At 41.4% G+C, this 26,537-nt stretch overlaps 1 protein-coding gene across 2 annotated transcripts in view; it reads right to left on the reverse strand.

Annotated features, from left to right (window-relative positions):
* myo1d (myosin 1D) overlaps positions 1 to 26,537 on the reverse strand; it is a 288,636-nt gene that overhangs the window by 169,381 nt on the left and 92,718 nt on the right. For both annotated transcript variants that reach the window (XM_072912674.1, XM_061931649.2), the window contains exons 2-6: positions 26,073 to 26,281; positions 24,257 to 24,350; positions 16,974 to 17,139; positions 14,889 to 14,942; positions 14,716 to 14,811 (exon numbers count right to left, since the gene is read on the reverse strand). In XM_072912674.1, the coding sequence (XP_072768775.1) occupies positions 14,716 to 14,811; positions 14,889 to 14,942; positions 16,974 to 17,139; positions 24,257 to 24,350; positions 26,073 to 26,281 (619 nt within the window). The remainder of the gene's footprint in view (positions 1 to 14,715; positions 14,812 to 14,888; positions 14,943 to 16,973; positions 17,140 to 24,256; positions 24,351 to 26,072; positions 26,282 to 26,537) is intronic.

The raw sequence follows: 26,537 nt of genomic DNA on the forward strand, positions 1-26,537 counted from the left end.
AGCAGTTTCATGTCTTCCTTGACCGCTATTCCCCACACCTGATTTGTTTTAGCAATCAAGAATATTTCAGTTGTTTTTATCCTTCTTTGTGGGGACATTGTTGATTGTCATGTCATGTTCGGATGTACTTGGTGGACGCTGTCTTTGCTCCACAGTAAGTCTTTGCTGTCGTCCAGCATTCTGTTTTTGTTTACTTTGTAGCCAGGTTAGTTTTAGCTTAGTTCTGCATAGCCTTCCCTAAGCTTCAATGCCTTTTCTTAGGGGCGCTCACCTTTTGTTTATTTTTGGTTTAAGCATTAGACACCTTTTTACCTGCACACTGTCTCACGCTGTTTCCGACATCTCCAACGCAATTAGCTACCTGCTGCCACCTAATGATATGGAAGAGTATAACGTGGTAAGTCTGCCGATCTCCAGACAGTACAGACACTCAACAATGGCACATTATTTGCGGATTATAATTATTGGTTTGCAAAGGAGCCAGATGAGGTGGTTCGGGCATCTGGTAAGGATGCCACCCGAACGCCTCCCTAGGGAGGTGTTTAGGGCACGTCCGACCGGTAGGAGACCCAGGACACGTTGGGAAGACTATGTCTCCCGGCTGGCCTGGGAACGCCTCGGGGTCCCACAGGAAGAGCTGGACGAAGTGGCTGGGGAGAGGGAAGTCTGGGCTTCCCTGCTTATGCTGCTGCCCCCGCGACCCGACCTCGGATAAGCGGAAGAAGATGGATGGATGGATGGATGGTTTGCAAAAAATATTTTTACCCCAAATAGGTGTAATTTGATAATCTTCCACAGCACACCAGACTGTATCTCGCGGCACACTACAGTGGTTGAAAAACACTGCCCTAGAGGAAATACACTTCGGTCTTGTGACCTGTTTACGTCGTCATGTCAACAATATATATTCTCACTGGCTACTAGAGATGCGCGGATAGGCAATTATTTCATCCGCAACCGCGTCAGAAAGTCGTCAACCATCCGCCATCCACCCGATGTAACGTTTGATCAGAACTGCATCCGCCCACCATCCGCCTGTTGTTATATATCTAATATTAATAAAAAAAATTTAAAAAAGGGTGAAAACTACGCGAATTGCACCTTGTGCAGACAAGATTTTTCGATCGGACACGGAGGAATTAGCGATGTAAAAGACCACGTTGGGACAAAAAAACACAAGTCTAATGCCGTTGCTAGCGATACAAGTGGAAAACTTTCAACGTTTTTCGTCGCCCAAACAGATTCTTTGGATGTGATAAATGCCGAAGTTTTATTTACGGAGGCAATAATTGAGCATGGACTTCCAATCGCACTGGCTGATCACATGGGACAGTTAATAATGTAATGCAACCTTTAAAAATCATTACGCGGTGATCGCGATCCCAAAAATAAACTTTTCTTGCATGATAATGTCCAGAAAAATTTGCTTTATATTACTATAGAGTCCTTTTAACGAATGAGTTTGATGGTTTATCACAAACCTTAAATGAAAGAAGTCCTTTGTTCTCCTGCACCATGCATGCGCAATCCTGTCGGCTGTATTTCACAGCACGACATACTGTTAAAAGTGTTTATACTATTTATACTTTCAATTAACAAATTGAAGTCTTGTGAAAGGTTGACAGGATAACTGGCATTAACTGTCAAAATAATTTCAAACTATTGAAGTTAGCTTACAGAATAAACATGTCAATCAACCCATATGATTTTTGCTGTAATATTTTTGTTTTGAAAAGTCACTGTGACTGATAGAAAAGTGATGGTTTTAGCAACATTTTAACCTGTCTGAATGCTAATAGTCATTTTGCGTCGGGGGGCGAAGCCCTGAACCCTCCACCAGGACTTTGTCCTGGACCTACCAGGGCCTGCGGCCCTTGGACCCTGGCTACTAGGTTTTTCTGATTTAAAAGTTGGCAGGTATGGTGAGGTTATAAAGCTTTTGCCTGTTAAAGAAAGGAGACTGATCCAATGCACAGACATTCGCGTGCCACGCTGTCACGACCCAGACGCACACCAGTGCGCAATCATATGGGAGCCGCGCTGAGCGCACCTCCAAGCGCGTCTCGCTGCCGGCGACGGCCAGATATGGGCCCACGCTCCAGCGCCATCCATTTTCAGGGCTAGTTGATTCGGCAGGTGGGTTGTTACACACTCCTTAGCGGGTTCCAACTTCCATGGCCACCGTCCTGCTCTCTATATCAACCAGGGTGAGCCCCACCCCTTTCATGAGCGCACTACGCGCGGAGTGACCCCTGTTACGCGCCCCCGGCAACAGGGGTGGCAAGCAGGTAAGCTGCGCGGGCGGAGCGCGCGGAGTGACCCATGTTACGATCCCCCGGCCACGGGGGTGGCGGGCAGGTAAGCTGCTTACCTGCTGCGCGTGACGCCGGCCGCGGCGAAAGCGGACGAGGCGGGGTGTCGGCGCGGTGGGCGCGGTAGTGACCCTGGACGTGCGTCGGGCCCTTCTCGCGGATCACCTCAGCTACGGCTCCCGGTGGGGCCCTCTCGGGGGAAGGGGCCTCGGTCCCGGACCCCGGAGAGGCGTCCCTTCTCCGCTCCGTAAAAGTGTCCATCTCTTTTCTTTTTTTTTCTTCTGTTGTGGCATATGCAGCAGGTGCCTGCTCGTTTTTCGTATGTGGGTAACAACATTTAACTATGTACCGAATTGGTTTAACTGCCACCCGCAAAAAAAAAAAAAAAAAAAAAAAAAATTAATCCGCCCGACCCGACCCGCGAGCGGATAAAATCTTAGTTTTTTTAATTTCATCCGCCCGATCCGCGGATAATCCGCGGACTCCGCGGTTGTGTCCGCAAACCGCGCATCTCTACTGGCTACTAATGAATACTCTAAACCTGCAACTGGTTCGGAACTAACAGCGTTTGGGTTATAATCATCCAAACATGATTAGCAGCGACGTAGACAGTTATCGTTGTGGCTCAGAGAGACAGCAAGTAAGCTGGCAAGCTCAGGACGGCGTGGCGCCGTTGGGAGAGTGGCCGTTCCAGCAACCTGAGGGTTCCTGGTTCGATCCCCAGCTTCTACTAAACCTAGTCACGTCCGTTGTGTCCTTGAGCAAGACACTTCACCCTTGCTCCTGATGGGGTCGTGGTTAGCGCCTTGCATGGCAGCTCCTGCCATCAGTGTGTGAATGTGTGTGTGAATGGGTGAATGTGGAAATAGTGTCAAAGCGCTTTGAGTCCCTTGAAGGTAGAATAGCGCTATACAAGTATAACCCATTTACCATTTAGATCACAGGTGTCAAACTCAATGCCCGGGGGCCAGATCTGGCCCGCGACATCATTTTATCTGGCCCGCAAGCACCTGGAAATGACATGTGTCAATAAAGTACTTAATATTTTCTCACTAAATGTAATAGATTTTTTTCATTTTGACAGAAAAATTATATGTACTGCTTGATATTGCAAACCTTTTAAACATTAATAGTATCCAATATTGCAACAGATATTACAGTACCGTATTTTCCGCACCATTAGCCGCACCTAAAAACCACAAATTTACTCAAAAGCTGACAGTGCGGCTTTTAACCCGGTGCGCTTTATATATGGATTAATATTACGATTCATTTTCATAAAGTTTCGATCTCGCAACTTCGGTAAACAGCCGCCATCTTTTTTCCCGGTAGAACAGGAAGCGCTTCTTCTTCTACGCAAGCAACCGCCAAGGTAAGCACCCGCCCCCATAGAACAGGAAGCGCTTCTTCTTCTACTGTAAGCAACCACCCGCCCCGGAAGAAGAAGAAGCACGCGGTGCATGCTGGGATATGTGACGTTTCATTTCCATTTGTGTGTTTATGTAAAGACCCCAAAATGGCTCCTATTAAGTGTGTTGTCTGTCTAATTATAAATAATGCAGACGAGGCGTGTTAACTGAGTTCTCAACGTTTACTCACAGCGTGCTCATAACCACATTCTAACTGCCAGCATACAACAACGCTTCTCAGGGCTACCGCGCATGCTCGTCACTATCGTTGCATGCTGGGTAGTGTAGTTGTTATATTTGCTAGCTCATAACATCACATTGAGAGACACGCTTACGCGCTTAATTCAATACTCGCCGTCATTCCGGGTGGATTGACAAAAGACCTCCAGCCGCTACATATTGGTGTCAACAGGGCATTCGAAGCTAGACTGCTAACTGCGTGGGAACAATGGATGACCGAAGGCGAACACACCTTCACTAAGACAGAGGCAGCGCCGGACGACATTCGCCCAACTTTTCAATTCGGACACCGAAGGAGAAAAATTCGAGGGATTTATGAATGAAGAATAACTTCAGAAAGTGAGCGTTATGTTTATTTTGTGTGTTGTGACATTAACGTTCGAGCAACATTATGTTGCTATTGCTCTGCACTATTTTGAATTTTACTATGTTTGTGATTGCACATTTGCGTACATTTTGGGACAGAGTTGTTAGAACGCTGGTTTTTAATATATTATTAAAGTTTGACTGACCTATCTGACTGACATTCCCTTTAGCGCAGCGTAGGCGCGGCTTATAGTCCGGGGCGGCTTATAGGTGGACAAAGTTTTGAAATATGCCATTCATTGAAGGTGCGGCTAATAACCCGGGGCGCCTTATAGTGCGGAAAGTACTGTATATTATCATACTTTCCAAACATGTTTTTGTCTATATAAAATACTTATTAACTTTACAGCAAACTACCCATCAAATTAATAACAATGACAATAAATGTTATGTTTACAGCATATTAAAACAACTACTACTGTTTTTTGCGATACAATTCTGTTAGAAGAGCTGCCAGTTTTTGACTGTAAAATCTACGGTTTTTGTTTGTAACAGTGTATTACTGTAAATGGAAATACGGTACATTTGTTTTACGGTAGAAAAACTGGCAGCTAAGTTGCCAGAATAAATAAAGATCTTGTACTAGGGCTGGGCGATAAATCGATATACGCGATATATCGCGGGTTTGTCTCTGTGCGATATAGAAAATGACTATATCGTGATATTCGAGTATACGTTCTCACGCAGTTGCTTTTGGCTGCTGGCATTACACTAAAGGCTCTCCTCGCTCTTTCCTGTGTCTCCTTCTCACAGACAGCAAGCGCACCTTCTTACACACGTCACATACTGTCACGACATACGTCACATACGTATACGCCCTCGCGCAGCAAAGAGGTAGCAGCACGGCTAACGTTAGCTGTGATGCTAGCGCAGCCGTGCGAGTGGTAATACGAGAGAAAGAAGGTGCGAATCTGGTAACAAATGAAGGAATAATTAATTTCCCCAAAAAACAGCAGGAGGCCCATCGTCTGGCGGTGGTTTGGCTTCAAGTGGGAAGATGTTGAACAGACAACCGTAATTTGTCGAGTGTGGGGCAAAAGCGTTGCTATAAAAAGTAGCATTACTGCTAATATGTAGCATAATTTGAAAAGTCACCTGCTAGAGAATGAAGAGTGCTTACTCCGCATGTCAACATCTCCGTTCGGTGCCACACGCCCACACCATCAAAATGCAGAGGCAAACATTTCCAGATCAACACCATATGAATTTTTTTTTGATTTTTTTTAGTTGTGATATCCTTCTCTGCATGAAAGTTTGAAAGTAGCATATATTAATGCAGTATGAAGAAGAATGTTTTAATGTAGACACATAGAATCATCATACTGCTGTGATTATATGCATCAAGTGTTCACTCAAGGTTAAGGCAAAATATCGAGATATATATCGTGTATCGCGATATGGCCTTAAAATATCGCGATATTTAAAAAATGCCATATCGCCCAGTCCTATCTTGTACTGTTTTTCCATGAACAATATCATGTTGTAAAAACCAATGTAAATTTAACACAACAATTCTGGCAACTAAGCTGCCAGCTTTTTCTGTAAACCCTCCCCAAAAAAACAGTGGTGCCGTTTTTCCATTTACCAGAAAATGTTGTAAAAAAAACAAAAAAACAAAAAAATTTACAGTAAAATTTTGGAAATTTGAATTTTCGACAGTCTACTTAAAACAATTTATAAAATAATAATGAAATTCAGAGGCAAATTCATACATTATTCGCTGTTACAAGCGGCCCTCTGATGGCAGCCATAACTGCCATGTGGCCCTCAATGAAAACCAGTTTGACATTTTTGATTTAGATGCTAACTATGCTAACTGGCAAACTTGTTTCGGCGCCCTTCTGTCCTGTAACTCGGTGCGACGTTTCGGCAAGAGGAACAGCGAGTATCCGCGACTGAGTCGAGCATTCAACAATTTTTTTGGAGCCTGTTTTTTTTTTTTTTTAAATATTGTAGTGAGTTTACATTATTCACCCACGGAACTTGTGTTATATTGTTCAAGTTCCGGTCGGACGTGTTTTCACGGGTCACATTTCCGGTGTCGTGTGTTGCTCCTTCGACTCCCATCCTTACACGCTACGATATTTCATTAAAACAACACAGAAGTGATATATTGACGCGGGAATAAATGTTGAAAATGTGGGATATTTCACATGCCTGCATTCAATGAGCAGTTGGAGCCCATCAGGACCAAAAAGTGGAAAAATAATTATGAATGCATCAAACTAGTTTCCGTTCATATTTGTTTCTACTAACCCTAAATTGACATACCGTATTTTCCGCACCATTAGCCGCACCTAAAAACCACAAATTTACTCAAAAGCTGACAGTGCGGCTTTTAACCCGGTGCGCTTTATATATGGATAAATATTAAGATTCATTTTCATAAAGTTTCGTTCTCGCAACTTCGGTAAACAGCCGCCATCTTTTTTCCCGGTAGAGCAGGAAGCGCTTCTTCTTCTACGCAAGCAACCGCCAAGGTAAGCACCCGCCCCCATAGAACAGGAAGCGCTTCTTCTTGTACTGTAAGCAACCACCCGCCCCCGGAAGAAGAAGAAGCGTGCGGTGCATGCTGGGATATGTGACGTTTCATTTCCATTTGTGTGTTTATGTAAAGACCCCAAAATGGTTCCTATTAAGTGTGTTGTCTGTCTAATTATAAATAATGCAGACGAGGCGTGTTAACTGAGTTCTCAACGTTTACTCACAGCGTGCTCATAACCACATTCTAACTGCCAGCATACAACGCTTCTCAGGGCTACCGCGCATGCTCGTAACTATCGTTGCATGCTGGGTAGTGTAGTTGTTATATTTGCTAGCTCATAACATCACATTAAGAGACACGCTTACGCGCTTAATTCAATACTCGCCGTCATTCCGGGTGGATTGACAAAAGACCTCCAGCCGCTAGATATTGGTGTCAACAGGGCATTCGAAGCTAGACTGCTAACTGCGTGGGAACAATGGATGACAGAAGGCGAACACACCTTCACTAAGACAGGGAGGCAGCGCCAGACGACACCAACATCTGCCAGTGGATCGTAAATGCCTGGGCAGATATTTCGGTCACAACTGTGGTCCGAGCTTTCCGGAAGGCAGGATTCACAGAACTGCTGGATAACAGTGACACTGACTCCGATGACTTCGACGAGACGGAACCGGCCATTTTGGATCTCACATTTGCCCAACTTTTCACTTCGGACACCGAAGACGAAGGATTTACGAATGAAGAATAACTTCAGAAAGTGAGCGCTATGTTTATTTTGTGTGTTGTGACATTAACGTTCGAGCAACATTATGTTGCTATTGCTCTGCACTATTTTGAATTTTACTATGTTTGTGATTGCACATTTGCGTACATTTTGGGAGTGAACAGAGTTGTTAGAACGCTGGTTTTTAATATATTATTAAAGTTTGACTGACCTATCTGACTGTTTTTTTGACATTCCCTTTAGCGCAGCGTAGGCGCGGCTTATAGTCCGGGGCGGCTTATTGGTGGACAAAGTTATGAAATATGCCATTCATTGAAGGTGCGGCTAATAATCCGGTGCGCCTTATAGTGCGGAAAATACGGTAAGTCATTTTAAGTGTATTTTAAAGGCCTACTGAAACCCACTACTACCGACCACGCAGTCTGATAGTTTATATATCAATGATGAAATCTTAACATTGCAACACATGCCAATACGGCCGCGTTAACTTATAAAGTGCAATTTTAAATTTCCCGGGAAACTTCCGGTTGAAAACGTCTAGGTATGATGACGTTTGCGCGTGACGTCGATGGTTGAAACGGAAGTATTCGGTCACCATTGTATCCAATACAAAAAGCTCTGTTTACATCGCAAAACTCCACGGTATTCTGGACATCTGTGTTGGTGAATCTTTTGCAATTTGTTCAATTAACAATGGAGACTGCAAAGAAGAAAGCTGTAGATGCGATCGGTGTATTAGCGTCTGGCTACAGCAACACAACCAGGAGGACTTTGAGTTGGCTAGCAGACGCTATCCGACGCTAGCCGCCGACCGCACCGATGATCAGGTGAAGTCCTTCGTCGCGCCGTCGATCGCTGGAACGCAGGTGAGCACCGGTGTTGATGAGCAGATGAGAGCTGGCTAGGTGGAGAACTAATGTTTTTATCATAGCTCTGTCGAGTCCCGTAGCTAAGTTAGCTTCAATGGCGTCGTTAGCAACAGCATTGCTAGGCTTTGTCAGGCGGTACATCATTAACCGTGTGGTTACAGGTCCAGAGTTTGGTAGTATTGTTGATATTCTGTCTATCCTTCCAGTCAGAGGCTTATTTCTTTTGTTTCTATCTGCATTTAAGCATGATGCTATCACGTTAGCTCCGAAGCTAAAGTGCTTCATCGATGTATTGTCGTGGAGATAAAAGTCACTGTGAATGTCCATTTCGCGTTCTCGACTCTCATTTTCAAGAGGATATAGTATCCGAGGTGGTTTAAAATACAAATCCGTGATCCACAATAGAAAAAGGAGAGAGTGTGGAATCCAATGAGCCCTTGTACCTAAGTTACGGTCAGAGCGAAAAAAGATGCGTCCTGCACTGCACTCTAATACTTCACTCTCACGTTCCTCATCCACAAATCTTTCATCCTGGCTCCAATTAATGGGGTAATCATCGCTTTCTCGGTCCCAATCGCTCTCGCTGCTTGTGTAAACAATGGGGAAATGTGAGGAGACTTTCAACTTGTGACGTCAAGCTACTTCCGGTACAGGTAAGGCTTTTTTTTATCAGCGACCAAAAGTTGCGAACTTTATCGTCGTTGTTCTATACTAAATCCTTTCAGCAAAAATATGGCAATATCGCAAAACGATCAAGTATGACACATAGAATGGATCTGCTATCCCCGTTTAAATAAAAAAATGTCATTTCAGTAGGCCTTTAACCCTTTGAATGCCAATTTGATCTGATTATTTTAGTTTTTTTAGGGTTTTCTCTAAAACAAAACACTGAAATTAGAAAATACATGATGATGTAATGACTGTACGGTTAAAAATGTTCCTTTTTGGTAATAAATGGGAACTTTTTGTCCCATGATGCTAAACGGCCATTAAGTTTGTACTTTCATCAGTACCCGATAATATTATGTACATTTACATATGAACCATTTTACCCTTTAACCCCTTAACATTTATTATATGGATGAAGACTCATTTTATGCACATTTTTCATATACAATAACTAACACAATTAAACAAATGGGCATTCAGAGGTTTAAAGTAAGAAAAAAAAACTTGGCATGTTTAGTATTTTTTTTATTTATGACGGAAGCTGATTAAAAGATTTAAGCAAAAAAAGTATAAGCAAAATGAACACATTTTTTACACTCTTAACTTGCGGAGGACTTTTTCATCTTGGCGGGCTCAAACTTGTATTAAATTATTCTTAATTATTCTTATATTGAACCATTTATTGAAAAAACAACCTGCTTTGTCAAAATGACGGTCAAAAAATAAAGCAAACATATACAGGTAAAAGCCAGTAAATTAGAATATTTTGAAAAACTTGATTTATTTCAGTAATTGCATTCAAAAGGTGTAACTTGTACATTATATTTATTCATTGCACACAGACTGATGCATTCAAATGTTTATTTCATTTAATTTTGATGATTTGAAGTGGCAACAAATGAAAATCCAAAATTCCGTGTGTCACAAAATTAGAATATTACTTAAGGCTAATACAAAAAAGGGATTTTTAGAAATGTTGGCCAACTGAAAAGTATGAAAATGAAAAATATGAGCATGTACAATACTCAATACTTGGTTGGAGCTCCTTTTGCCTCAATTACTGCGTTAATGCGGCGTGGCATGGAGTCGATGAGTTTCTGGCACTGCTCAGGTGTTATGAGAGCCCAGGTTGCTCTGATAGTGGCCTTCAACTCTTCTGCGTTTTTGGGTCTGGCATTCTGCATCTTCCTTTTCACAATACCCCACAGATTTTCTATGGGGCTAAGGTCAGGGGAGTTGGCGGGCCAATTTAGAACAGAAATACCATGGTCCGTAAACCAGGCACGGGTAGATTTTGCGCTGTGTGCAGGCGCCAAGTCCTGTTGGAACTTGAAATCTCCATCTCCATAGAGCAGGTCAGCAGCAGGAAGCATGAAGTGCTCTAAAACTTGCTGGTAGACGGCTGCGTTGACCCTGGATCTCAGGAAACAGAGTGGACCGACACCAGCAGATGACATGGCACCCCAAACCATCACCCAACCATGCAAATTTTGCATTTCCTTTGGAAATCGAGGTCCCAGAGTCTGGAGGAAGACAGGAGAGGCACAGGATCCACATTGCCTGAAGTCTAGTGTAAAGTTTCCACCATCAGTGATGGTTTGGGGTTCCATGTCATCTGCTGGTGTCGGTCCACTCTGTTTCCTGAGATCCAGGCTCAACGCAGCCGTCTACCAGCAAGTTTTAGAGCACTTCATGCTTCCTGCTGCTGACCTGCTCTATGGAGATGGAGATTTCAAGTTCCAACAGGACTTGGCGCCTGCACACAGCGCAAAATCTACCCGAGCCTGGTTTACGGACCATGGTCTTTCTGTTCTAAATTGGCCCGCCAACTCCCCTGACCTTAGCCCCATAGAAAATCTGTGGGGTATTGTGAAAAGGAAGATACAGAATACCAGACCCAAAAACGCAGAAGAGTTGAAGGCCACTATCAGAGCAACCTGGGCTCTCATAACACCTGAGCAGTGCCAGAAACTCATCGACTCCATGCCACGCCGCATTAACGCAGTAATTGAGGCAAAAGGAGCTCCAACCAAGTATTGAGTATTGTACATGCTCATATTTTTCATTTTCATACTTTTCAGTTGGCCAACAGTTCTAAAAATCCCTTTTTTGTATTAGCCTTAAGTAATATTCTAATTTTGTGACACACGGAATTTTGGATTTTCATTTGTTGCCACTTCAAATCATCAAAATTAAATGAAATAAACATTTGAATGCATCAGTCTGTGTGCAATGAATAAATATAATGTACAAGTTACACCTTTTGAATGCAATTACTGAAATAAATCAAGTTTTTCAAAATATTCTAATTTACTGGCTTTTACCTGTAGATGAATAAGTCCCTATGATCCCCTAAGGTATGTTTTTTTTTACCTTTTCCACTACAGAGGGGGCCCGGGGCTCCCTTTCAAATAACACCGAATGAGTAATCTCACTCTTGATTTTAATCATATTCCATAATTCTACAATTTACAACCTTGTCAAACGATGTAAAACGCATTAATCACAAAGATTATTATTTATTCAACACATAAACCTTAGACTTAGGTCAGGCTGATTAGAAAAATAACTACTAACCAAATATATACTGCATAAAAAGGGACTTCCACATAATGAATGGAAAATACATGTAAATACTATGTTTCCTAAATAAGCAGTCAATGAAATTTAATGAAAATACAGCTTCACCACTTTTGTCCTAATTTTTGCGCTCAAAAAACTTTTCTGTGACTTTAGCTCTAGACTTTGATATTGTCATTACTGCCACAAGTGGTGGAAAAGTGTATTACAACTGAGTACCGCGGCCCATACGGACCACAGCTGGGAAACGAGATATATTTTGGGCAGCCCAACAATGAGACCCGTCCCTATGGTTAAGAAACACTGCACTAATGCACAGGTGTCAAACACAAGGGTACGGGGGCCCGAAATGTTCCGCCACCTCATTTTATGTGGCCCGCGAAAGCTCGGAAATAATCTGTGTGTGCCAATGAAGTATTCCATCCATCCATCCACCCATATTCTACCGCTTGTCCCTTTGTTGGGGTCACGGGGTATTTCAAAATAAAATTAAAATAAAAACACATGTAAAAAAAAAATTATAAAAATAAATAATTTTTAAAATAAAATAAATTTGAAATAAATTTAAAAAATAATAAATACAGTTAGAATAAATAAAATACTTTACGTCATCTTTCTAACTAAATGTATCCGTCCTTTCAATTTTGTCAGAAAATATTTATACAGGTAAAAGCCAGTAAATTAGAATATTTTGAAAAACTTGATTTATTTCAGTAATTGCATTCAAAAGGTGTAACTTGTACATTATATTTATTCATTGCACACAGACTGATGCATTCAAATGTTTATTTCATTTAATTTTGATGATTTGAAGTGGCAACAAATGAAAATCCAAAATTCCGTGTGTCACAAAATTAGAATATTACTTAAGGCTAATACAAAAAAGGGATTTTTAGAAATGTTGGCCAACTGAAAAGTATGAAAATGACAAATATGAGCATGTACAATACTCAATACTTGGTTGGAGCTCCTTTTGCCTCAATTACTGCGTTAATGCGGCGTGGCATGGAGTCCATGAGTTTCTGGCACTGCTCAGGTGTTATGAGAGCCCAGGTTGCTCTGATAGTGGCCTTCAACTCTTCTGCGTTTTTGGGTCTGGCATTCTGCATCTTCCTTTTCACAATACCCCACAGATTTTCTATGGGGCTAAGGTTAGGGGAGTTGGCGGGCCAATTTAGAACAGAAATACCATGGTCCGTAAACCAGGCACGGGTAGATTTTGCGCTGTGTGCAGGCGCCAAGTCCTGTTGGAACTTGAAATCTCCATCTCCATAGAGCAGGTCAGCAGCAGGAAGCATGAAGTGCTCTAAAACTTGCTGGTAGACGGCTGCGTTGACCCTGGATCTCAGGAAACAGAGTGGACCGACACCAGCAGATGACATGGCACCCCAAACCATCACCCAACCATGCAAATTTTGCATTTCCTTTGGAAATCGAGGTCCCAGAGTCTGGAGGAAGACAGGAGAGGCACAGGATCCACGTTGCCTGAAGTCTAGTGTAAAGTTTCCACCATCAGTGATGGTTTGGGGTGCCATGTCATCTGTTGGTGTCGGTCCACTCTGTTTCCTGAGATCCAGGGTCAACGCAGCCGTCTACCAGCAAGTTTTAGAGCACTTCATGCTTCCTGCTGCTGACCTGCTCTATGGAGATGGAGATTTCAAGTTCCAACAGGACTTGGCGCCTGCACACAGCACAAAATCTACCCGTGCCTGGTTTACGGACCATGGTATTTCTGTTCTAAATTGGCCCGCCAACTCCCCTGACCTTAGCCCCATAGAAAATCTGTGGGGTATTGTGAAAAGGAAGATGCAGAATGCCAGACCCAAAAACGCAGAAGAGTTGAAGGCCACTATCAGAGCAACCTGGGCTCTCATAACACCTGAGCAGTGCCAGAAACTCATCGACTCCATGCCACGCCGCATTAACGAAGTAATTGAGGGAAAAGGAGCTCCAACCAAGTATTGAGTATTGTACATGCTCATATTTGTCATTTTCATACTTTTCAGTTGGCCAACATTTCTAAAAATCCCTTTTTTGTATTAGCCTTAAGTAATATTCTAATTTTGTGACACACGGAATTTTGGATTTTCATTTGTTGCCACTTCAAATCATCAAAATTAAATGAAATAAACATTTGAATGCATCAGTCTGTGTGCAATGAATAAATATAATGTACAAGTTACACCTTTTGAATGCAATTACTGAAATAAATCAAGTTTTTCAAAATATTCTAATTTACTGGCTTTTACCTGTATAGTGCATGAAAGTGAACATATTTTAAACTTTATCATTATCTGCTCATGCAACAAATAATATATCATATACTGTTTTACAATTGTTTGTAAAAATAGAAATAAATGTCTGCTTGTCACCTCGACTTACGATTTCAAGGCAAGATATCCATCAATTTGTACGGGAATGCAAATATATAATAATATCACAAGGCGATTCCACATTCATAAATATTCTCCGTTACAAGTGGCCCTCAATGAAATTGAGTTTGACGCTAAAGGTTAAAAATACAGTGGTAACTGGCTAATAAGGTTCGATGTGTTGAAGCGCAATGTTTTTATTCCCCTCTTCGTGAAATGTTGGCAGAACATTTGGTGCAAATTCGGTCTCCCTAGAGGGGGGGGGTTACCCACATATGCGGTCCTCTCCAAGGTTTCTCATAGTCATTCACATCGACGTCCCACTGGGGTGAGTTTTTCCTTGCCCTCATGTGGGCTATACCGAGGATGTCGTTGTGGCTTGTGCAGCCCTTTGAGACACTTGTGATTTAGGGCTATATAAATAAACATTGATTGATTGATTGATTGAAATAGCACAGGAAAAGTCCCACACGATGGATGCCATGTTTACTCACAGCGTTAATGGGGAGTTGGAGGAGAAGAAGTGCTCGATTCGCTCACCTTAACCTACCTGGACGGGCAATCTCGTCACATTGGTACATTTTTTTGTTTTGTTATCGGACATCATAAAATTCCTCATATTGTGCACCGCTAGGGAAAATGGATTCACTTTTTTGGAAGGGATGAGTTTAAAAAAAGCAACTGACCTTTATCTGGCCTCCCACTTTGATGTAGTTGTAGCTCTTTGGGTCCTTTTGGACGTGTAGAGAACGCAGCAGTGATTCCGGGGCTCCTTTCAGCAGCTTGTACACACAACACACAACACACAGGTTTGTTGGTGTCAGCAGCAGCAGCACGACAATGAGAGACGTGTGTTCACCTGGTAGAAGGAGTGGAAGCTCCTCTCGCCTTCCTGCTGGAAGATGACTCTGGACTGGCGGGTGATATCAACATGTCACATTACTAGACTATCCATGGTGGACAAGTCAACTAGAGATCGAGCGATATGGATTGTTCAGGGCCAATAGCGATTATTAGTAGTCAAATTGGCTAATAAGCCATATTTAGACTTATTTAAAGATGAACATTATAAGTCAGTAAACATCTGGACAAGGCTTTAAGTTGTTTTCTGAACATTATTTTTTAGGAAAGGTGGCACCAGTAGTGACATAATGTTTGATGTTGTGTTTAATTTATCGTCAAAAAACATCAAACACCTTTATTACGTGTGTCTACGAGGAGCAGCAACATTTGATTTCAAAATGTAAAACATTTCTCTACATACCAATTAAAAAGGCTGATATGATAAAAAAAAAGGCTGATACCGATGAAAAAAGGCTGATACCGATTGAAAAAAAAGGCTGATACCAATATAAAAAAAAGGCTGATACCGATAAAAAAGACTGACACCGATTTTAAATAAGGCTGATACCGATAAAAAAAAGGGCGGGTATCGATAAAAAAGGATGATACCGATTAAAAAAGGCTGATATCAATTTAAAAAGGCTGATACCGATAATACAAGGCTGATACTGATTTAAAAAGGATGATACCGATAAAAGAATGCTGACACGGATAAAACAAGGCTGATACCGATTTAAAAAAGGCTGATACCGATTTTTAAAAAGCTGATAGATTAAAAAATGCTGATATCGGTTAAAAAATGTTGATACCGATAAAAAAAGGCTAATACTGATTACAAAAAGGCTGGTATCGATTTAAAAAGTCTGATACCGATAAAACAAGGCTGATACCGATTAAAAAAACGCTGACAACGATAAAAAAGGCTAATACCGATAAAAAAGGCTGATGGATTAAAAAAGGCTAATTCCGATAAAAAAAAGGCTGATACCTATTAAAAAAGGCTGATACCTATTAAAAAAGGCTGATACCAATTTAAAAAAGGCTGATACCAATTTAAAAAAGGCTGATACCGATTAAAAACAAGGCTGATACCGATAAAACAAGGCTGATACCGATTAAAAAACGCTGACACCGATAAAAAAGGCTAATACCGATAAAAAAAGGCTGATAGATTAAAAAAGGCTAATTCCGATAAAAAAAGAGGCTGATACCGATTTTTTAAAAAGGCTGATACCGATTAAAAAAAGGCTGATACCGATTAAAAAAAGGCTGATACCGATTAAAAAACGCTGACACAGATAAAAAAGGCTAATACCGATAAAAAAGGCTGATAGATTAAAAAAGGCTAATTCCGATAAAAAAAGAGGCTGATACCGATTTTTAAAAAAGGCTGATACCTATTAAAAAACGGCTGATACCGATTAAAAAAAGGCTGATACCGATTAAAAAAAGGCTGATACCGATTAAAAAAAGGCTGATACCCATAAAACAAGGGTGATACCGATAAAAACAAGGCTGACACCGATTTAAAACAAGGCTGACACCGATAAAACAAGGCTGATATCGATTTAAAAAAGGCTGATGCCGATAAAAAAGGCTGACATCGATTAAGAAAATGGCAGATATCAGTAAAAAAAGGCAGATATCGATAAAAAAAAACCACTGATACAGGTAAAAAAAACACTGATACTGGTAAAAAAACAAAACACTGATACCGGTTAAAAAAACCGCTGATACTGATAAAAAGGGTGATATTGATTTAAAAAAAAAAAGGCTGATATCAATTTAAAAACGCTGATATCGATTAAAAAAAAGGCTGATATCGATTTTAAAAAGGCTGATACCGATAAAAAAAAGAATGACATCGATACAAAAAGGCTGATATCGATTGAAAAAGGCTAATACCAATAAAAAAAAGGCTGATACCGATTTTTTTTAAAAGGCTGATACGGATTTTAAAAAAGGCTGATGCCGATTAAAAAAAGGCTGATACTGATAAAAAACTGCTGATGGCGATATAGGTCAAAATGCCAAATATTGGCGCCGATGATGGCTAATCGGTGGATCTCTAGAACTGAAGCTAGCTAGTAGAACTAGGCACCTTCTCCAGCAGGTAGTTGTTGATATGTCCTCCGATGGGGTCTCCCTTGAAGTCAAAGTTGATGTCCATGTACTTGCCGAAGCGGCTGGAGTTGTCGTTGCGATTGGTCTTGGCGTTCCCGAAGGCCTCCAGGACGCAGTTGGACTTGAGCAGCGTGTTTTTCACCCTGTGGGAGGAGGCGGACGGTTACTTTTACGACTTCATGGCCCAATCTGATCGTACCCTTAGTTGGCGATCAGCATTCTTTTCAAGAGCGAAATAAAGAGTCTGTGACGATATACAACTGTATCACTGCAACACCTGGCAGAAATGAACGTAAAAGTCCTAATAAAGTTCTTGCACAGTTAAAAAGTTTGTACATTTTATGGTCAAAAACTGGCAGCTAAGTTGACAGAACTTTACTGTAATAATAAAATCCATTTACAGCAGGGGGGTCCTAACTTTTCCCAGCGAGAGCCACATTCAGTGGGGGCCGCACTTTGGACAACCAGTATTTCCACTAATGCACTGTAGGAACAACAGTCGTAGATTTTACGCCAAAAAACTGGCAGGTCAGTTGCCCAAATTTAACTGTAAAAATAGAAGATATTTTCCAATTTACAGTACTGTAAATTCCGGACTATAAGCCGCAATTTTTTTCCTTTACTTTGAAACCCTGCGGCTAATTAATGTAGTTTTCTTCGCTGACGACCATACTGCAAACAGTTTTCATAAAACACATGCAAACACACTGAAAAGGTGTGTTATTGTCTGTGCTGTGGCGCCATCTTCTGGACGAGTTCCTTCCATTTAGTGCTGTCAACCGGAAGTAGAAGTGCCGTTCCTAGCTCGAGCCGCCCGTAGCGGTTCTACTCGTATTCATTCTTCATTCGTCACTCCAAGCAACGGTTGTAAGTTTTACAATATAACTAAAACAATTCTTACTTACTAATCCGTCCCATGCGTGATGTCTGTCGGAGTGTTTTCATGCATATTTGCCCGTGCTATTGTAATGTAGTCAAGCTAGCGTCGTTAGCATTAGCTAATATGCTAACAGGTTTACTAGTGTCTCTGTTAGTATTATTAACTTATAATGGCATTCTTTTTGTATTGTGTCACCAAAACGTCACCGCCAAGTTATTGAGTCTGTTTAGGTGATTGGAGAGCTAGCTTCCGCAGCTAGTGGGTCCACGACGATGACTTCTGTTTTGTTTGATCAGCCGTTTTACTGCCGTGTTACAGACACCGTTTGGAAACAATTAAGGTATGTAAATAAACAGTTACTAAATATTTATGTGTAAACGTATATACAGGTAAAAGCCAGTAAATTAGAATATTTTGAAAAACTTGATTTATTTCAGTAATTGCATTCAAAAGGTGTAACTTGTACATTATATTTATTCATTGCACACAGACTGATGCATTCAAATGTTTATTTCATTTAATTTTGATGATTTGAAGTGGCAACAAATGAAAATCCAAAATTCCGTGTGTCACAAAATTAGAATATTACTTAAGGCTAATACAAAAAAGGGATTTTTAGAAATGTTGGCCAACTGAAAAGTATGAAAATGAAAAATATGAGCATGTACAATACTCAATACTTGGTTGGAGCTCCTTTTGCCTCAATTACTGCGTTAATGCGGCATGGCATGGAGTCGATGAGTTTCTGGCACTGCTCAGGTGTTATGAGAGCCCAGGTTGCTCTGATAGTGGCCTTCAACTCTTCTGCGTTTTTGGGTCTGGCATTCTGCATCTTCCTTTTCACAATACCCCACAGATTTTCTATGGGGCTAAGGTCAGGGGAGTTGGCGGGCCAATTTAGAACAGAAATACCATGGTCCGTAAACCAGGCACGGGTAGATTTTGCGCTGTGTGCAGGCGCCAAGTCCTGTTGGAACTTGAAATCTCCATCTCCATAGAGCAGGTCAGCAGCAGGAAGCATGAAGTGCTCTAAAACTTGCTGGTAGACGGCTGCGTTGACCCTGGATCTCAGGAAACAGAGTGGACCGACACCAGCAGATGACATGGCACCACAAACCATCACTGATGGTGGAAACTTTACACTAGACTTCAGGCAACGTGGATCCTGTGCCTCTCCTGTCTTCCTCCAGACTCTGGGACCTCGATTTCCAAAGGAAATGCAAAATTTGCATGGTTGGGTGATGGTTTGGGGTGCCATGTCATCTGCTGGTGTCGGTCCACTCTGTTTCCTGACATCCAGGGTCAACGCAGCCGTCTACCAGCAAGTTTTAGAGCACTTCATGCTTCCTGCTGCTGACCTGCTCTATGGAGATGGAGATTTCAAGTTCCAACAGGACTTGGCGCCTGCACACAGCGCAAAATCTACCCGTGCCTGGTTTACGGACCATGGTATTTCTGTTCTAAATTGGCCCGCCAACTCCCCTGACCTTAGCCCCATAGAAAATCTGTGGGGTATTGTGAAAAGGAAGATGCAGAATGCCAGACCCAAAAACGCAGAAGAGTTGAAGGCCACTATCAGAGCAACCTGGGCTCTCATAACACCTGAGCAGTGCCAGAAACTCATCGACTCCATGCCACGCCGCATTAGCGCAGTAATTGAGGCAAAAGGAGCTCCAACCAAGTATTGAGTATTGTACATGCTCATATTTTTCATTTTCATACTTTTCAGTTGGCCAACATTTCTAAAAATCCCTTTTTTGTATTAGCCTTAAGTAATATTCTAATTTTGTGACACACGGAATTTTGGATTTTCATTTGTTGCCACTTCAAATCATCAAAATTAAATGAAATAAACATTTGAATGCATCAGTCTGTGTGCAATGAATAAATATAATGTACAAGTTACACCTTTTGAATGCAATTACTGAAATAAATCAAGTTTTTCAAAATATTCTAATTTACTGGCTTTTACCTGTATATGCGACTTATAGTCTGGTGCTGCTAATATAAAAAAAAAAAATTCTAAAATGTAGTGGGTGCGTCTTATATACTGGTGCGCTCTATAGTCCGGAAAATTCAGTACTTTGGTGTAAAAACCACTGTAAACGTTACAGTGAATAAAATCTAAAATCTCTGTGAACCAGAGAAAGGATCATGACCTTTGCCAGAGGAGAGCTACACCTCAGGGGGGAAGGCAGGACTTCCCGAAGACCCCCACACCCCCCAGGTAGAAACATCCTCCCTATAGTTTGAGTGTGTGTGTGTGTGTGTGTGTGTGTGACGTTAAAGTGCATCCGGCAGTGGAGGCTCCTCTATGGGGTCTTGGGGCACTAGGAGGTCAACCCCTTTACTACTGCTACCCCAGGTGGCCCTTGGCAAAGAAAGGCCTAGTACCTGACTGCCCCCGAGCCAGGGATACGGTGAAGACCTCAACGGCGGAGCAGGCGGAAGACGGTAGATTTAAGAACTACCACAACGGCTGCGAAGGCGGAAGAAGGCTGCAGCAGAAAAGGGTCCCCAGTCGTCTTGGACTCCATGCCACTGGACCCTGACCCGACTCTGTCAAGGATCGTGTGGTGACTGTCTGTGCACCAGTCTCCCCACGTAAAACAAAGTCACGCACAGGCATCCTTCATAAACGGATACACTCCTACCAGGAGGATCATCATACACGTTCGAGTGACCGCCGATGATGGTGTGTGTGTGTGTGTGTGTGTGTGTTTTAGGGTTGTACGGTATACCGGTACTATTAAAGTACCGCGGGACTATTGAATTAAAAGCGGTACTATACTGCTTCTGAAAAATACAGATTTTTTTTCCCCCCAGACACGTCGTGAGTGACATTGCTGGTAAAAAAAAGCAAAAAAAAGCAGAGGTGCATGTTAAACAACACACACACACACAGACTACTTACAAGTACTACTTCTAAATCACTAATACTCGCCTCCATGGCGACAAATAAAGTCAGTTTCTTACAAGTATCATCCCTGCAGGACGAGGAATAGCTAAACATGCTTCACTACAGGAGAATACGATAGCTAACAGTTAACAGCAAGTTAACGCTCCTCAATGTAAACAAATGCCGTGGGTGGGATTACACAGAAAATGATACCAAGTACAAGAGCCGTATATAGTCGATACGACAATGATTACATTGATATATTTTATTATCACATGTTTTATCTTTTTTAGTGTTTATAAATAGAGATGTCCGATATTATCGGCCGATAAATGCGTTAAAATGTAATATCGCAAATTATCGGTATCGTTTTTTTTATTATCGGTATCGTTTTTTTTTTGTTTTTGTTTTTTTTTTAAATTAAATTAACATAAAAAACACAAGGTACACTTACAATTAGTGCACCAACCCAAAAAACCTCCCTCCCCCATTTACACTCATTCACACAAAAGGGTTGTTTCTTTCTGTTATTAATATTGTGGTTCCTACATTATATATCAATATATATCAATACAGTCTGCAAGGGATACAGTCCGTAAGCACACATGATTGTGCGTGCTGCTGGTCCACTAATAGTACTAACCTTTAACAGTTCATTTTACTCATTTTCATTAATTACTAGTTTCAATGTAACTGTTTTTATATTGTTTTACTTTCTTTTTTTAATCAAGAAAATGTTTTTAATTTATTTATCTTATTTTATTTTTTTAAAAGTACCTTATCTTCACCATACCTGGTTGTCCAAATTAGGCATAATAATGTGTTAGTTCCACGACTGTACATATCGGTTGATATCGGTATCGGTAATTAAAGAGTTGGACAATATCGGAATATCGGATATCGGCAAAAAGCCATTATCGGACATCCCTATTTATAAACCCATGAAATACATCCCTGGACACATGAGAACTTTGAATATGACCAATGTATGATCCTGTAACTACTTGGTATCGGATTGATACCCAAATTTGTGGTATCATCCAAAACTAATGTAAAGTATCAAACAAGAAAAGAATAAGTGATTATTACATTTTAACAGACGTGTAGATAGAACATGTTAAAAGAGAAAGTAAGCAGATATTAATAGTAAATAAACAAGTAGATGAATAATTAATTTTCTACCACTTGTCCTTTATAATGTTGACAAAATAATAGAATGGAAAATGACACAATATGTTACTGCATATGTCAGCCACTAAATGAGGAGCCTTTGTTTGCTTACTTACTACTAAAAGACAAGTTGTCTAGTATTTTCAACATCTTATTTCATGACAACAATCTTCTTTGATTGCAATAACAAACATATGGATATTAACATGTTTTGGGTTCAAATAAAGCCAGTAATGTTTTTGTTAGCCCCTTTATTTTGAAAAGTATCGACAATGATCAAAATACATTTTGGTACCGGTATCGGGACAACCCCAGTGTGTGTGTGTGTGTGTGTGTGTGTGTGTGTGTGTGTGTGTGTGTTCTGGCAATGCTTACTTAATGGGGACATGGCTCTGTTTACACAGTCACCTTTAGGGGACCTCTGACGGTATGGGGACAAAAAAACAGGTCCCCTAAAGGGAAACCTTTTTAAATGATAGTCAGATCCATTCTGAAGATGCCTAAGTGATTTTTAAGCTTTGGCCCATAAAACATGTTTACTGGTTAGTTTGAGTGTGAGACATTTGCACAGCAGCCCCCTCATCAGGCTGTAGCTGACAACTTCATTATTGCTAAATAGCAGTTTTCAGTAATGTCACAGAAGATGCAGGATTTGCTTTAACATTGAAGTGGTGAAACTTCCTATAAGAGAACAGCTGTAGTGCTGTATTCTGAGGATCATGTCATATTTCATTTGAACTTTTTTTTTTTTTTTTTTTTTTAAAGGGTCCTCAGTAGTCACGTAAAAATTTGTGAGAATTATTCAAAATTATTTAAATTTGGTCCCCATGACCAGTGGCCATTTTACCTCATTTTTTTATGCCTCCACAACCTGTACAAAGGGTGGTCCCCACAAGTGATGATCAAAAACTTGGTCCCCATTCCAAATGATGATCAAAAACTTGGTCCCCATTCCAAATGATAACCAGTATGTGTGTGTGTGTGTCTGTGTGTGTGTCTGTGTGTGTGTGTGTTAGAGATGCGCGGTTTGCGGACACAACCGCGGAGTCCGCGGATTATCCGCGGATCGGGCGGATGAAATTAAAAAAAATAAGATTTTATCCGCTCGCGGGTCGGGTCGGGCGGATTAATTAGATATTTTTTTTTTTTTTTTTTTTTTTTTTTTTTTTGCGGGTGGCAGTTAAACCAATTGGGAAATATATATACATAGTTAAATGTTGTTACCCACATACGAAAAACGAGCAGGCACCTGCTGCATATGCCACAACAGAAGAAAAAAAAAAAAAGAGATGGACACTTTTACGGAGGGAGAAGGGACGCCTCGCCGGGGTCCGGGACCGAGGCCCCTTCCCCCGAGAGGGCCCCACCGGGAGCCGTATCTGAGGCGATCCGCGAGAAGGGCCTGACGCACGTCCAGGGTCACTACCGCGCCCACCGCACCGACACCCCGCCTCGTCCGCTTTCGCCGCGGCCGGCGTCACGCGCAGCAGGTAAGCAGCTTACCTGCCCGCCACCCCCGTGGCCGGGGGCTCGTAACATGGGTCACTCCGCGCGCTCCGCCCGCGCAGCTTACCTGCTTGCCACCCCTGTTGCCGGGGGCGCGTAAAAGGGGTCACTCCGCGCTCAGTGCGCTCACGAAAGGGGTGGGGCTCACCCTGGTTGATATAGAGAGCAGGACAATGGCCATGGAATTTCATTTAAGGTTTGTGATAAACCATCAAACTCATTCGTTAAAAGGACTCTATAGTAATATAAAGCGAATTTTTCTGGACATTATCATGCAAGAAAAGTTTATTTTTGGGATCGCGATCACCGCGTAATGATTTTTAAAGGTTGCATTACATTATTAACTGTCCCATGTGATCAGCCAGTGCAATTGGAAGTCCATGCTCAATTATTGCCTCCGTAAATAAAACTTCGGCATTTATCACATCCAAAGAATCTGTTTGGGCGACGAAAAACGTTGAAAGTTTTCCACTTGTATCGCTAGCAACGGCATTAGACTTGTGTTTTTTTGTCCCAACGTGGTCTTTTACATCGCTAATTCCTCCGTGTCCGATCGAAAAATCTTGTCTGCACAAGGTGCAATTCGCGTAGTTTTCACCCTTTTTTTAATTTTTTTATTAATATTAGATATATAACAACGGGTGGATGGTGGGCGGATGCAGTTCTGATCAAACGTTACATCGGGTGGATGGCGGATGGTTGACGACTTTCTGACGCGGTTGCGGATGAAATAATTGCCTATCCGCGCATCTCTAGTGTGTGTGTGTGTGTGTGTGAACATGCTGCAGGTTCTTGCCTCCCTCACCTCTCAACCTCGGCCCGCTGATTGGGGTTGGTGATGGCAGCGATGTACTGCATGATGTATTTGCTGGCCTCCGTCTTTCCTGCTCCGCTTTCCCCTGAAACAAACTCCAGTCAGTCAACAATATATTTTTTTTTTATACACTCCACTGCAAACATGAAGCTTTTATTGTCATTCATTGCACACAATACACACACAATATACACTTAAGGGGGAACTACACTTTTTGGAATGTTGTCTATCATTCCCAATCCTTATATAAGACATGAACACATATGTTTTTTTGCATTCTAAGTCATAACGAAAGGTTAGCAAAAGTCAGCTAACAATGGAGCAAATAGGAGCCGCTCTATTCCGCCTATAAAGCGCTCTAAAAAACTTCCATCGAGGCTTCAAACACACTCTGTAAGTGTATATGTAATATAATAACATTCATAATAACATGTAATATTTACGTATTTTGATCATTTTTAACCATACGGCGGTGTATTAATTCCACAGATGCATCACAATGTTCACTTTTCCCTTCAACCACAACAACACATGGCAGACTTGATGAAAGACAACAAAAACTACTTTGGGGCAAATGATGATCAAGAAACGTATATTTTTGGGCCTGAATATAAGGAGGATGATCTACAAGTTTTAGAAGCTGTGTGCTAAACAGATGCAGCTTTAGTCAAACACTAAGCATGATGTAGCAGTATTGCCAAGTGCTAAACAAGACATACAAACATAATAAAACAATCACTTACTGTACAATGTCTGTTCTCACCGGGATGATTATATATTCCTGTTTAGATGAAGAATTAATTATAATCATAATAAGAATAAAGTTGCTGCAAACGAGCGTCTTTTCGTGTCTTTCTCGCCATCTACGGGTCTAAGTTGGATGTCAAAGTTGACCACCTTGTGGGTTTATGTCCACAACCTTCTACTATCCTGGTGAGAGGCATGACTTATAATCTAGAATTAACTTTCACCAATTTAGAGGAGATGCAGCAGCTCAGTATGTCAATATAGCAACATAAGCTAGTTAGCTCTCTGTGATCACGGTCCAGCTAAAAGTAGTTCCTCTGTGTTAGCGCTTATAATAATATCACTAATACACTAATATTCAGGTCACGACATATAAATGGAGTATTGTTGGAGTTCTTTAGATATTTTTAGAGGCTTTAAAGGCACAATTGTTTACTCACATTATATGCATTGTTAGCTGCCTTGTACTTGCCATATTTTACGATTTAGAATGCATAAAAAGAGGAAAAACTGATGTATCTTACATAAGGAGTTTGAATAAAAGGCCACATTCAAAAAAGTGCAGTTCCCCTTTAATTCTAACAAATATAAAAAAATAAAATAGTTGTGATGTATAAATGTGGAATTCTCAAGCAGCCTTAACATATTGCACACATGATAAGCTATGTTGTTATTATTATTATCATTATTACAGTATTATTATGTCCTGTAGTATGCACTGCGGTGGCACCACGTCGGAAATAGACAAAGATTTTCCAATCAAGCCGATGACTCACCCTGCCTAAAACACAACAGAGTTTCCAGGCCTTCAAGTCCGACCTCAGTCTTTATAAATGTGATCTTCTATATTTGGAGTCTATAATTTAGTTTCTTTGGAGCCAGCAAACCTCAAGAAGTGACCTGCAGTTCCATCTCTGACCACAGAGTGGCGCCTGATTAACATTCAGCTTTTTAATGGCTTGAGTGCTTTTAAATGTGATTTTTTTTTTTTTTTTTTTTTTACTGCACTTTGCACTGGGACCCATAAAGGTAAGGTGAGGGGGCGGGGTGGGGGTGTTACCTGAGATGACAATACAGGTGTCTTTGTTCCGCCTCTTCATGGCTTTGTAGGCGGCGTCGGCGATGGCGAAGAGGTGCGGCGGCCTCTCGTACAGCTCGCGGCCTTTGTACTGCTCGATGATGTCGCGGCCGTAGATGTTCATGGCGCGGTACGGGTTGACCGACACCACCACCTCGCCGATGTAGCTGTAGATCCGCCCCTTCTCGAACCTGCACGGCAAGGTGGAGGGTGAGGGACAAACGGAGAACACCTTGACGGATGGCTTGAAAGCACAAATGTAAATAAAATATGCATTTTTAAATGATTTAAAAACTTCCACTGACACTATAAACATGAACTTTATGAGCAGCATAAACGTTCATAAATGCCAGAAGGTTAATAAAAATTGTTACAGCCGAGAAGCAGCTTGAATTTTCTCCATCTCTAACTACTGCTCATGAAGTGAACACTCCTCGCGCAGAGCTT

The sequence above is a fragment of the Nerophis lumbriciformis genome, linkage group LG39 (genome assembly GCF_033978685.3).
Source record: "Nerophis lumbriciformis linkage group LG39, RoL_Nlum_v2.1, whole genome shotgun sequence".
Taxonomy (NCBI): domain Eukaryota; kingdom Metazoa; phylum Chordata; class Actinopteri; order Syngnathiformes; family Syngnathidae; genus Nerophis; species Nerophis lumbriciformis.